This window comes from Rana temporaria, chromosome 7 (assembly GCF_905171775.1).
Source record: "Rana temporaria chromosome 7, aRanTem1.1, whole genome shotgun sequence".
Classification (NCBI taxonomy): Eukaryota; Metazoa; Chordata; class Amphibia; order Anura; family Ranidae; genus Rana; species Rana temporaria.
Window position 1 is genome coordinate 108,143,705 of NC_053495.1, and position 13,262 is coordinate 108,156,966.

Here is a 13,262-nt window from a genome sequence, read left to right on the forward strand (position 1 = left end):
AAAAAAGTAGACAGTTCTTCCTGCAGCAAGGCCCTAGAGTCCCCATCCTGGATCAGCCTCGAGTTGGACCGCCAGACGAAACATGAATTCACGACAGCGTCACCGAGGCATGGTCAGACCACGTAATGTCATTAATTTTAGATGCAGAAAGTTTGGGTAACAGCCACTTGTCTGTAAGAAATAAATCCAGCCTGGTGTAGACTTGATGACTCGATGAAAAAAAGGAAAAGTCCCTCTCTGATCCATTGAGGCATCTCCAGATGTCGTAGAGTTCTTGTGTATGCAAAATTGGTTGTAACGAGAGGCGATGTCTATTTGAGCAGGACGTCAAGTCTACTAACGGGTCAGGAGGGAGATTGAAATCTCCGCAGAGGAGAAGATAGCCCTTTTGCACCTGTTTGACCTTTCTGAGGACTTGGTGGTTGTTGGGCGCATACACATTGGGCGCATACACATTTACAATGGTGTACGTAGTGGAGGCAATGTCACACACTAAGATATGGTATCGCCTAGAGGGTCGGCCGTTTCACTGTGTTTGGTGAATGAAACTGTGTCTCTAATCGCAGTAAGCACCCCTCCTTTCTTGGCTGGTGCACTCGCCGTGAATATGTGAGGAAACTTAGGGTGATTGCAAGAGGGCATTTTCTGATTGTGGAAATGAGTCTCTTGGGCACAAAGTACATCACCTTTATGAAGGATGACCTCATTCCACAGGGATTTCCTCTTCACCGGATGGTTCAAGCCCTTGGCATTAATTGTCAGAAATGTAACTGGCATGGTGGGTCAGAAGAGAAAGTCATTGCTAAGTATAGAATGGGTGCATCACTTACAGTTTTCGAGGCTTGCGTAAGATGAGGGGACTCCTCCCTTATCCGGTAAGATCTTGGTGCGCTGTGTGGCTTTTCGAGATCTAGAAGAAATGTGTTTTCTCCGACTGTGGTAGATAGGCTCCAAACAAAAAAAGAGGAAAAAGAGAAAAAACCGTGAACCAAAACAAACAAAGTAATTAAACGGGTGAGGTAGGTCATGGCTACCCGAGTGTAGCGTGTACAAACGCTATCTCAGAACAGGGGAAAAAGTCTAGCTTGGTGAACAAGCTCCTCAACAGGGGTTTACAGCTGTAGATAAAGTGAAGCAAGTGTTTATCTCAGCGGGCACTTCAGCGGTGCGAGCGGGCGTTTTTCGCGTCGACTAGGTGCCAGTCATCCCTGACACGTGATGGGTCCTCTCTGTTCGGGCCCCGTGTGTCTCCCTCAGGGATAATGAGCCAGGATTTGAGCAGGTCAAGCCCTCTGGAGAGGGAGTCGACAATAAAGTCTTTGCCCTTATTCGTAATAATAAGTTTAGTAGGGAACCCCCATTTGTAGGCAATATTGTGGTTACGTAGGGCCTTGCAGATGGTGTTCAAATTGCGTCTCTTCTGCAGTGTGTACTGGGACAGGTCGGCAAAGAACTGCAGATCTTTGTGCTGATCAGGGACAAGATCCTTGTTACGGGCTGCTCTCATCAAACGATCTTTTATGTGGTAGAAGTGGAGGCGTAGTATAACGTCCCCGGGCACATTATCAGGCAAATGGGAAGGTTTGGGCAACCGGTGTATCCTGTCTATAGTAACGTCCATCTCTGAGACATCAGGCAAGATAGAAGTGATTATGAGGGTAACATGGCCATGTAGGTCTGACTGCTGAACTGTATCAGGGACCCCCCTTATTTTAAGGTTGTTCCTCCTTGCACGGTCCTCGATATCTGCGATTTTGGCCCTCACTGCTTCCATCTCCTCATCTCTAGCATCATGTGCGTCCACCAGGCTGTTAATGGTGTCTGCGTACTCCCCCATTTTGGTCTCCACGTGGTCCACCCTGGCCGATACATTTTGCAGTTCTTTGCCAAATTTGCGCATGCAGGACATCATATCGCCATGAAGCGAGGTCCTGAGCGAGACTAACATGTCCTTAAGTGTCGTATCCAGCACTGGCTGATTAGTAGTAGGGAAGCGGTCTATGGATTCAGGGAGTTCCCTGGTGTCATCCCCAGAATCTAGGCCCACACTAACCTCTGGAGCGGGATCCGTGCCATCCAGCTTAGGCCGCGACTTTTCCGGGCTCCCCGAGGCACAGGAGGACACAGGAGATTGTTTTCTGGCTGAAGGTGAGTTCCTTTGGATTGAGCCGCCTGTGGAGTGCTGGCTGCAGATGGTCCGGAAGGCCCGGCGCCATCTTGCCTCTGCTCCCATGCAACGTACTCCGTCAGTTTTTGGGGCCGCTGGAGGCCTTTTCGTTTGTTCGGCATCCCGCGGGAGGTCAGCGGGACCCGGACGCCCGGTCAGTGAGTCTTAATCGCCGCTGAGTTAGCTGTAGTTAGGCGCTGTATCCCCGTTGATGCTGGAGCTCTCCTCTCATGCGGCCATTCCGGTCCTCACCAAGCTCCGCCCCCCCTACCCCCTATATTTTAAACGCTATAACTTTTGCGCAAACCAATCAATAAACGCTTATTGCGATTTTTTTACGAAAAATATGTAGAAGAATACGTATCGGCCTAAACTGAGGAAAAAAACTTTTTTTTTATATATTTTTGGGGGATATTTATTATGGTAAAAAGTAAAATATATTATTTTTTTTCAAAATTGTCGCTCTATTTTTGTTTATAGCGCAAAAACTAAAAACCACAGAGGTGATCAAATACCACAAAAAAAAGCTCTATTTGTGGGAAAAAAAGGACGCCAATTTTGTTTGGGACCTACGTCGCACGACTGCGCAATTGTCAGTTAAAGCGGCGCAGTGTCGAATCGCAAAAAGGTCTTTGACCAGCAATATGGTCCGGGGCTTAAGTGGTTAAATGAAGTACATTGCTAAAATAAAAATGCAATCATGTTTGTTGATTCTGATAAACAATCATATGATGGTAATGACTGTAATAATTGATGACATTGGGTAACAATTTAATATCTCATGTATATACATATATTCCAACATAAATAGAGATTGAAAAATAAATAATGACAATAGCCATATATTGGCAATAACATAGTAAACAGATGAATCTCAGAAATATATTTTGCAATGATGTAGCATGTAGCAGTAGTTGAGTAGCTCTATGTATTCCCAATCATCAGGAGCAATTAAAAACAGAAGTATCTATGATAAAACATAATAATAGGAGTAAGTGCAAATTACTCTCATGGATGGAACAGAGGGGAATAAAAGGAAGAGGGGGAACAAACGTTTCCCAACCACTCTTACCTGGAGGTAGAATAGTAATACAAATGACAATGTTGACGGCTGAAGGAACCATGGTTCTGCGTTTATGAGCATCTGTGAGCCATGAGCTTTTTTGGAAGTATAGTTTTGCTAACAAAAAGCTATAAAAAATGCTACAGCAAAAACACTGTAAAACTCATTCTACAGCTTTCCACAGCTAACACTACCGGAGTTTTTATAATGAGCAGTGTGCATGAGACCTTAGCACCACAGCTAAACTGACAAGAACCATGTCCATTTTTTAAAGTGGCTGTAAACCCTTAGGCCTCGTACACACGACCAGTTTCCTCGGCAGAATCCATCAAGAAACTTGGTGGGAGAATTTTTTGCCGAGGAAACCGGACGTGTGTACATTTTTCAGCGAGGAAACTGTCGAGGAACTCGACGAGCCAAAAAGAGAGCATGTTCTCTTTTTCCTCGACGGGAACGGAGAAAATTTGCTTGTCGAGTTCCTTGACAAGCCTGACAAGAACTCGACGAGGAAAATGATGTGTTTCGACCGCCGAGTTCCTCGGTCGCGTGTACGAGGCCTTACATATACCCTGGCTAAATTTAAAGTCATGGGGTTTTGATTTACTAAAACTGGAGAGTGCAAAATCTGGTGCAGCACAGTCATGGTAGCACAACAGCTTTTAAATTCAGATTGTTCAATTATGCTTTGAGAGAAAACAACTGGTTTCTATGCAGAACTGCACCAGATTTTATACTCTCGAGTTTTAGTAAAACAACCCTAGTGTCCTTAATCCATTTCTTAATCGATTCAGCAATATGGGGGCAGGGGAGAATTGCAGTAATATGAAATTTTTATTGGTCCTGGCAGTGGTTCCTAGGATTGGAGGACAGGAGTTTTCACATGAAAGTACCCCGTTCCTCCTTACAGCACTCACCTGTAGCATGGGCAATGCACAGATATTACAACTCACAAACAATGATGTAAGCAACTGTGTTGAGTGTCACCTGAAACATCTTAAAAGAGATAAGGGTTTGACCGGTCCACATTCAGAGTGACTTCTTTTAACCACTTAAAGACTAGCTGCCGCAGAGGTTGGCTCTCCTGGGCTAATCATCGTCATGGTACGTTGGCCGTTTCAAGACCACTAGGGGGGCGCGCGCCCACAGCGCGACGTCTGAGCCATCTGCGCATGGGCGGTGGCCTGCGATGTCTGCCGGCCACCTGCGATCGCTCTTGAGAGACACAGAACAGGGATCTGTCAATGTAAACAGACAGATCCCAATTCTGTCAGGAGAGGATAGACAGATCGTCTGTTCCTAGTGATTAGGAACTGCAAACTGTCTCCTCCTCTATTCACTACACTCCCCCCACAGTTAGAAACACCTCCCTAGGGAACACTTAACCCCTTAATCCCCCCAAAGTGTTAACCCCTTCACTGCCAGTTACATTTATACAGTAATCAGTGGCTATTTTTAGCTCTGATTGCTGTATAGATGTCAATGGTCCAATATCAATCAATATACGTTAATTTTTTTTTTTTTATCAAAAATATGTAGATATAAATATGTATCGGCCCGGACTAATGAAGAAATTTGCTCTTTTACTTTTTTTAGGGATATTTATTATAGCAAAAAATAAATAATATTGTTTTTTCTTATGAAATTGTTGGCTTTTTTTTTTTTTTATAGCGCTAGTGATTGTTTATAGTGATCAAATACCACCAAAAGAAAGCTCTATTTGTGGGGGAAAAAGGACATACATTTTGTTTGGGTACAGCGTTACATGACGGCGCAATTGTCAGTTAAAGCGACGCAGTGCCGTATCGCAAAAAATGGCCTAGTCAGGAAGGGGGCAAATCCTTCCAATCCTTAAGTGGTTAATTAATCCCAATATTTGGACATTTGTTATAACACTGGTAAAGATATGAAGAAAATGGGCATTCGGTTAGAGAATCAGAATCTAACTCCAGCACAAAGACGGCTTAAGTAACCTTACAATTTACCCAGATATCATTTTCAAGCCCTCCGATAAGGGGGGCAACATAGTGATAATTAATGGAACTCAAAATAAAAAAATGTGCCAGGATGTACTGGCCAACAGATAGTGCTACTGATTGATCCCCCCTTTAAGGGTTCAGGAATTTACATCAGAATTTACATCCTTGCTGGAGCAGTTATGGATGCTTTAATTGATCAGGATACATATGTTTTATTAAACGTACGATTTCCATGTGTTTTCACATTCTACACACTCCATAGGTTACACAAAAAGTTTACATCACCTACAGATCAATTGTATCAGGCATAGGCTTATAAACTAAAAATGCTAATCGCTATATAGGTTTTTTCCTATGTAGTGAGTTTACCATCATATGTTTGTGATACCTTGGATGTATTCAAACAAATTGAGGGGGGGCTGTGTCCCTCCTAGTGCCCTGCTCATAACAATTTAAAGTCAAGGCCCTTTACTTGAGAAAGGGCGCTGCAATGGTCAAGATTAATCACGATGACAAAGCAATTGTTCATATTAAAGTGTTACTAAACCCACAACAGCAAAATCAATCTGTATATGCAGTAAAGCATACTTGTTATACTTACTGTGGAACCTTCAAGGTTCTGAAAACTTCTGCATTGTGTAAAAAAGGCTGTTTGATCCTGGATTCTCTGATCATCTCCTTCTTCCACTGTCTCCAAAAATAAAATTGATATTTACAGAGCCAGCTGCACATGCTCAGTTTAGTGTGTATTGCTAGAGAGTTTTTTTGTTTTCTTAGGAGAGTGCATGTGTTCAGCACTGTCCAGACAGAGGTTTAGGGGTCCTGCATTCTCATTGGACAACCATGGGAGAATGAAAACTCCTCCTACAAGCTTTAACTAGACACTCATAGAAGTCACAAGACTGCTATATACTGCTGATGAGAAAAGATATTTTCCATGTTTATATTTCCATGTTCTGTGTACTGTGGGAGAGCAGATATAGTAAATGCAGGGTCTTGAGTTTAGTAACACCTTAAAGGGGTTGTAAAGGTTTTTCTTTAAATAACAAACCTGATAGGCCCCGTACACACGACCGGATCTATCCGCTGGAATTTATCCGCGGATCAGTTCCAGCGGAAAGATCCGGTCGTGTGTAGGCCCGAGCGGAGAAAATTTTCGGCAGACATTTGTCCAGCCGACGGATTCCCAGCGGATAAAAATTTCTTAGCACGCTTAGGCCCCATACACACGAGAGGATCCATCCGCTGGAATTGATCCGCGGACCGGCACCAGCGGATAGATCCCCTGGTGTGTACAATCCAGCGGATCTGTTTCCGTGGATTTTTATCCCCTGGGATGGATTTCCAGCGGATAAAAATTTGAAGACATGCTTTCAAATCTATCCGCTTGAATCCATCCCAACGGATTGATCCGCTGGTCTGTACAGACTCACCGGATCAATCCGTCCGAATCAATCCCCCGCATGCGTCGTAATGATTCGACGCATGTTAGGAATTCCTTATATGACAGCGTCGCGCATGATGACGCGGCGACGGCGCGACACGTCATCGCGATGGGATTTCGGCGCGGATTTCGATCCGATGGTGAGTACACTCCATCGGATCAAAATCGGTGGACCGTATCCGCGGATAAATCCTCTCGTGTGTATGGGGCCTAAGAAATCTATCCGCTGGAATCCTGTCCCTCGGACTTATCCGGTCGTCTGTACAGACTCACCGGATAAGTCCGTCCGATCCCCATCCCTCGCATGCGTCGGAATGATTCGACGCATGCGTGGAAGTATTTACCTTCCAGCGTCGCGCACGTCGCTGCGTCATCGTCACGGCGACGCGCGCGGACACGTCACGACACGTGACCGCGGATGTTTTCTGTGCGGATTTTGATCTGATGGTGTGTACAAGCCATCAGATCAAAATCCGGAGGAGGAATGTCCGCTGGAAACGGTCCGGCGGACCGTTTCCAGCGGAAATCCTCTCGTCTGTACGAGGCCTTATACTTACCTCCTCTGTACAAAGGTTTTGCACAAAATGATCCCGATCCTCCTTTCCTGGTGTCCCCCAGCGGCGCTCCTGGCTCCTCTTCTTCTCGAGTCCCCCCATGGAGAGCCGCTTTCAATGGAGGCACTCATGCGAGCACTCATGCGAGCACGCTCCCGAGTCCTGCTGCTTCACATAGACAGCAGGACTCGGCCCTACCCTGAGTATCCATGTCAATGGATTTGATTGACAACAATGGCTCCTGCTGCTATCAATCTATAAAAAAAGGACCTAAGACAGCGGCTGGAGCTGCTGTGCTCGTGTCCATCACTGGAACGATAGGGTTCAGGTAGGTAAAAGGCAGGGCTCTGGGGGGCTGCTGCACTACATTAGGTTTTTCATTATAAAATGCATGAAGGTGAAAAACTTTGAGTGTTTACAACCCCATTAAGCTCATTGTATTTTATTTCCCCCCACAATGTTTTTGTGTTTTGACTGTATCTAGAGGAGAGGAAACTTTGTTTTTGGAGGACATGACTCCATATTTGAGCCATGTATTATGCTGGTTTCACTACATAGACAACCTGTTGATAATTTGGATGGGTTATTTGCAAGAATTACAAACCTTTGTAAAGGAGCTGGGTGACAATCCATGCAACCTAAAGTTTACCATGAATTATAGTGATACAAATATATAATTTTTAGATAAAGAAATTGAAAGACAGTTTTTTGGCAACCACCCTGTATTGTAAACCAATGTTTGGAAATACAGTATTGCATGCTAGTAGCTCACACCCAGAAGCATTAATAAGGAATATACCTTAAGATCAAAACATTTGTATTAGACGTAATTGCACCCAGCATCAAGATTTTGTTACTCAAGCACCCCTACTTAGGCAAAGGTTACTAATTATGGGTTATAGTAAGCTGTCTTTAAAGAAATCCTACAATATAGCTTTGTTATGTTCCCACACTTCTTTCTTATTTGAGACCTGCCCAAGGTAACGGCAGATCACCAAATATTCTATCCAACATTAGGATATATGCATGATTTTAGCCAGACGCTGGCATCTATTATCAGAGGACCATATCCTTTACAAATATGTCCGTTGTGCGTCCTCCCTACGTGATAATATTACATCCCATAATTTCTACCACAAACAGGAATTAACTTACAACCTTTTCAATGTGGAGCATGGGCCCACTGATCCTAGATACAAAATTGCGCACAAATCCCATTACAAAATGGTGAACAATTTAGACCAAAATACTATGCTGACTTTAGCACACAGGTTGTTTTATATCTAATTCTGCCCATAATGAGTTTATAGTTAAGACCCTGGAATTTATGTTAAAACATAACTGTACTCAATTTCTAGGAACCAGCTACCAACAACTTAGGGGCACGTCGATTGGTGCCCCTTGGGCCCCATCCTATGCATGTTTACATTTAGCAATATGGGAAGAGGAGGTGGTTTACCGGTTGTAACGGGAGGGCCCGTGGAATCCAGAAGCTCTTACAAAGTATGAGCCAGGAAATAATGGACATATCTTGGATTGCTTTAACATGGGTCTGTAATTCACAATATATCACAGGATATCTGTAAGAACTATTTACAGGTTGTTGATTCTGAACTCAACAGGTTAATTGAAAGAGTGACTCATTCAATGTGGGAACACAGACTGTTAGGTGTTAATGTCGTCTGCTACTGTGATGTAATTGAATCTAGGATGGCTCCTAAGACCTTTTCATTGTGTTGTGCTAATTGACACTGTATTGTGTGAAGGAGTCCTGTGAAAAATGTGTATTGCAAGTTAACAGACAGTCTAAAGGTCTATTGATGATAAATGTGTATTGTGTGGCAGGTGAGCGGAGCCGGGATGTCTACCTTGAGGGGTCCTGTCTCAGAGTCACCATGTCTAGGTAAATGATTAGTTAATTAGCTCATGTAAATTATGTCAGAGTTGGTGTCAGAATGTCTGACTAAAAGATGTGTATTGAGGGGGCTCGTTAGGAACCATTGTATAATGGTGTGGGTGGAGTTGAGTCAATGTTCATTTTGGTTACTAACTGTATATAACTGTATAAACTGTATATAAGAGCCTGATTTTCTCATTAAACTCTCTATTCATGTGGAACCTCAAACAGAGCTGTGTGTCTCGTTACTGGGGGAATTCGTATTGGTCGTGTTTGCCGGATTGTAGAGTGTCGGTGTCATGGATCTGCCACTTAAGGGTTAATGGTGCAGACTGATTTCAGTGATTGACAGCAGGCTGCCCTATTTAAACACCTCAACAGCACAATGTCATGGATCTGCCACTTAAGGGTTAACGGTGCAGACTGATTTCAGTGATTAACAGCAGGCTGCCCTATTTAAACACCTCAGCAGCACAGTGTCTTCGCTGCCTGATCTGCAGTTCTGACTTTGGATCCCTACCTGAGACCTGTTGTTCTCCTACCTGCCTGAAATCCTGATTGATCTCTGAACCCGGCTTGTCTGACTACTCTACCTCTCCAATCCCGACCCGGCTCCGTCCGACCATCCGCCTGCTGGACCTCTCCGTTGCCAGATCCACCTGCTTGTATTACCGACTACCCTTCTGCCATCTCCTTCCTGACTAACCATTGTGACCCGGCCTGTCTGTTCCTGCTAACCAATATATCTGAACTGTCTCCTGTTGTGCCGCTGTAGTCGCAGCTTCCGTGCGGGTCGCTGACCCATCCTCCGCTCCTGCGTTCAGCATCGTCTATCAAGAGGGTTCCGTCCGTCTGCGACTTCTCTTCACCACATCGGCACTCCTACCCCTCTGTGCTCCGAGTCCGCTGTTCTCATATTCAGTGGCTCGCGAACCAGAGCCGTAAGAGGGGCTACCCTGCATCAGACTCTGGTAACCAGGTACGTAACAGTCGGTAGCTGTCTTGGGTTCAGGAATGGAATATCGTAAACGGCGTTAACCCCTGTCCCATTTGGGGTTTCCGGTACACCGGTCTTCTCTGTACCTCAGCCGCAGTCTACTGTGGCTGAGGTACATTGATGACGTCTTGATGACTTGGGGGGCACCAGAGAACAACTATCTACTTTCCTGGATGAACTAAATTCCAACAATAGGAATATTCCTATCATGAAAAATCACTATCCTTTTTGGATTTGCAAATTTGGGTATAGGAAAATAGATTTGTCACTAGGACCTGTTGATAATTTGGATGGGTTATTTGCAAGAATTACAAACCTTTGTAAAGGAGCTGGGTGACAATCCGTGCAACCTAAAGTTTACTATCTACTTTCCTGGATGAACTCAATTCCAACAATAGGAATATTCCTATTATGAAAAATCACTATCCTTTTTTGATTTGCAAATTTGGGTATAGGAAAATAGATTTGTCACTAGGACCTGTTGATAATTTGGATGGGTTATTTGCAAGAATTACAAACCTTCCTATCATGAAAAATCACTATCCTTTTTGGATTTGCAAATTTGGGTATAGGAAAATAGATTTGTCACTAGGACCTTTCGCAAAGAGCGGCAACCATCCCCATTCTCTTGTCTCTTGTTCTTGCTGAACCGGCCAAGATTCAAACCATATATGGGCAGGCTGAATGTACCAAGTTGATCGATCAATCACTTTTGGTAAAACCAGCATGTCGGATTTTAAGAGTGATTATCACTAGCGGCTGCTATAGCCGCTAGCAATAACCACTGTCTTCTCCCTGCATGGACAGCTTCTCTCCCCCCCCACCCGGAGCAGATAATGGCTCAGCGGGAGGGACTCTGACTCAACACTGTCTGTGTTGATAGGGAAATCAAGCTAATTTCTTTCCTCAGACTCCATTCTTGTGTTTGAGATTGTTGTTAGTGAGCATACTTAAAGTTTATTGTCCATCAATGCTAAGTCAATAGTAAACCAATTCTTACAATTTCCTATATTTGTTTTTAGACAAAGTATACCCTTTCAAAAGAGAGACATTGGGATCCGTTTAGATCTCTAATATCTCACCAAAGACCCCCCCCCAAATTTTTTTTTTATATATATATATATATATATATATATATATATATATATATATATATACTGTGTGTATATATATATATATATATATATATATATATATATATATATATATATATATATATATATATATATATATATATTTTTTTTTTTAACTATAATAATAAAAAGAATAAAAAAAAATGTAAAATAAAAAAAAAACATAGTAAGCCCCCTATCACATGGAGAGGACTCTGTTAAGCAAAGTATATGACACTGAAAAATTATTGCTTTTTAACATGTGATGAAAAAATTGGAGGGCTTTGTGCAACAGTTATAGCACTTTGTGTTTTTATTTGTGTTTGTGTATTTTTATTATTTATTTGTTTTTCACACATGATATCTACGATTGACAATTTATATGTGTTTTATTTTTATTTATAAACGATTGATAGATTTATGTGAAGCATGTGTATATATTTTTTTTATGCTGCACTATATTCGTTTATTTTACAGTATATACATTGTTTTTTTATCAGCAAGAAACTCAAACTTAACTTTAAATATATGACACAGTGATGATTATAATGCCCTCTATTGTATAAAATAAAAAGTATTTAACATTACAAATAAATGTAAGTTTCCTTGTTATAACACTTACGGATTATCCAGAAGCAGAATGATGGGGTTAAGCTCCTTCTTTGGTCTGTAATATGCTCTGAGTGGAACAATGAAATTATACAGTCCATTTCCTGCAGTTTCAGCTGCAACAATGATGACTTTATTCTTGAATCCATAGGCTTTTGCATCTTCATAATAGTTATGTTGACAACCCTAAAACATAATTGGTAAGAAAGGATGGAATTAAGAGTCGGGTAACTTTTTACTATAAGTTTTGACTATTTAAAAATATTTATCAAACACAGTTATATATGTAAAGTATACCTTATCTAATCGAAGACAACAAAAAGGTACTTTTTCTTGTAATAGGTGACAAAAGGTAGGTGAGCTTCCTATATATGGTGAATTAGGGGGGTACCCTTTAGAATACCTAAAATAAAAAAAATAGGAAAAAAACAGTCAAACACATAGCGCTATTGTTATCTTTGTTTTATCCTGCCATTCCTCTACATTTCAACAAACTAAAAAACATCAAAACCATTAGTTAGAGCAACGTTTCTCAGTGAATGTTGGGTTGATTGCTTAGGTTCCTGTGCCCAGGTGTTCAGTGATACAATATGCTTGATTGGAAATGTATTAACTGGCAGGCAAACTAAGCAGGGGCCTAGCCTAATGCCCCGTACACACCATCACTTTATGTGATGAAAAAAAATGACGTTTTTAAAAACGTCACTTTAAAAGACCGTGTGTGGGGGAAAACTTTGTTTTATGTCTTCTAAAAAACGACCAAAAAAAATTGAAGCATGCTTCAATTTTATGTGTCGTTTTTCAAAACGTCGTTTTTTACTTCACAGAAATTGACCGTGTGTAGCAAAAAACGTCGTTTAAAAAGACGTTTTTACACCCGCGCATGCCCAGAAGCTAGTTATGAAGCGAGCTTCAATGGAAAAACGTGGTGGAACGTAACCCCGCTTTGCTAGAACATTGTGAGAAAAACGATGGTGTGTAGGCAACTTCGTCTTTGAAAATTGAAGTTTCAAAAACGTAATTTTTTACTTCACAGAAAATGTCGTTTTTTTCATCACATAAAGTGATGGTGTGTACTGGGCATCAGTGTTAGTGAGGCCCTGTTATAAATAAAGGTATCACTCCAGCAGCTGGAATCTGATGACTATCATAAAGGTCCTCAGAAGTCTCCTAAAGAAGAAGATTGTTCTGTGTGATTTCCCATGGATTCTCTACATTAAAATAGAGGAAGGAATCTCAACTAATTACTATTCTAAGGCCGGGTACTCACGACCAAACATGTACGGTGAAAGCGGTCCGTCGTACCTTTTTCACCGTACATGCCTGCCAGAGGGCTTCTGTACGATGGTTGTACACACCATCGTACAGAAGTCCGCGCGTAAACAATACGCGGGGCGTGTCCGCGTCGTCGCCGCGACGATGACGCGGCGATGACGCGGAGAC

At 42.4% G+C, this 13,262-nt stretch overlaps 1 protein-coding gene across 1 annotated transcript in view; it reads right to left on the reverse strand.

The window, feature by feature from the left end:
• Nucleotides 1-13,262, reverse strand: part of KCNT2 (potassium sodium-activated channel subfamily T member 2) — a 1,265,156-nt gene that overhangs the window by 518,008 nt on the left and 733,886 nt on the right. Inside the window, exons 18-19 of the mRNA XM_040359820.1 lie at nt 12,117-12,222; nt 11,833-12,005 (exon numbers count right to left, since the gene is read on the reverse strand). Coding sequence (XP_040215754.1) covers nt 11,833-12,005; nt 12,117-12,222 — 279 coding nt within the window. The remainder of the gene's footprint in view (nt 1-11,832; nt 12,006-12,116; nt 12,223-13,262) is intronic.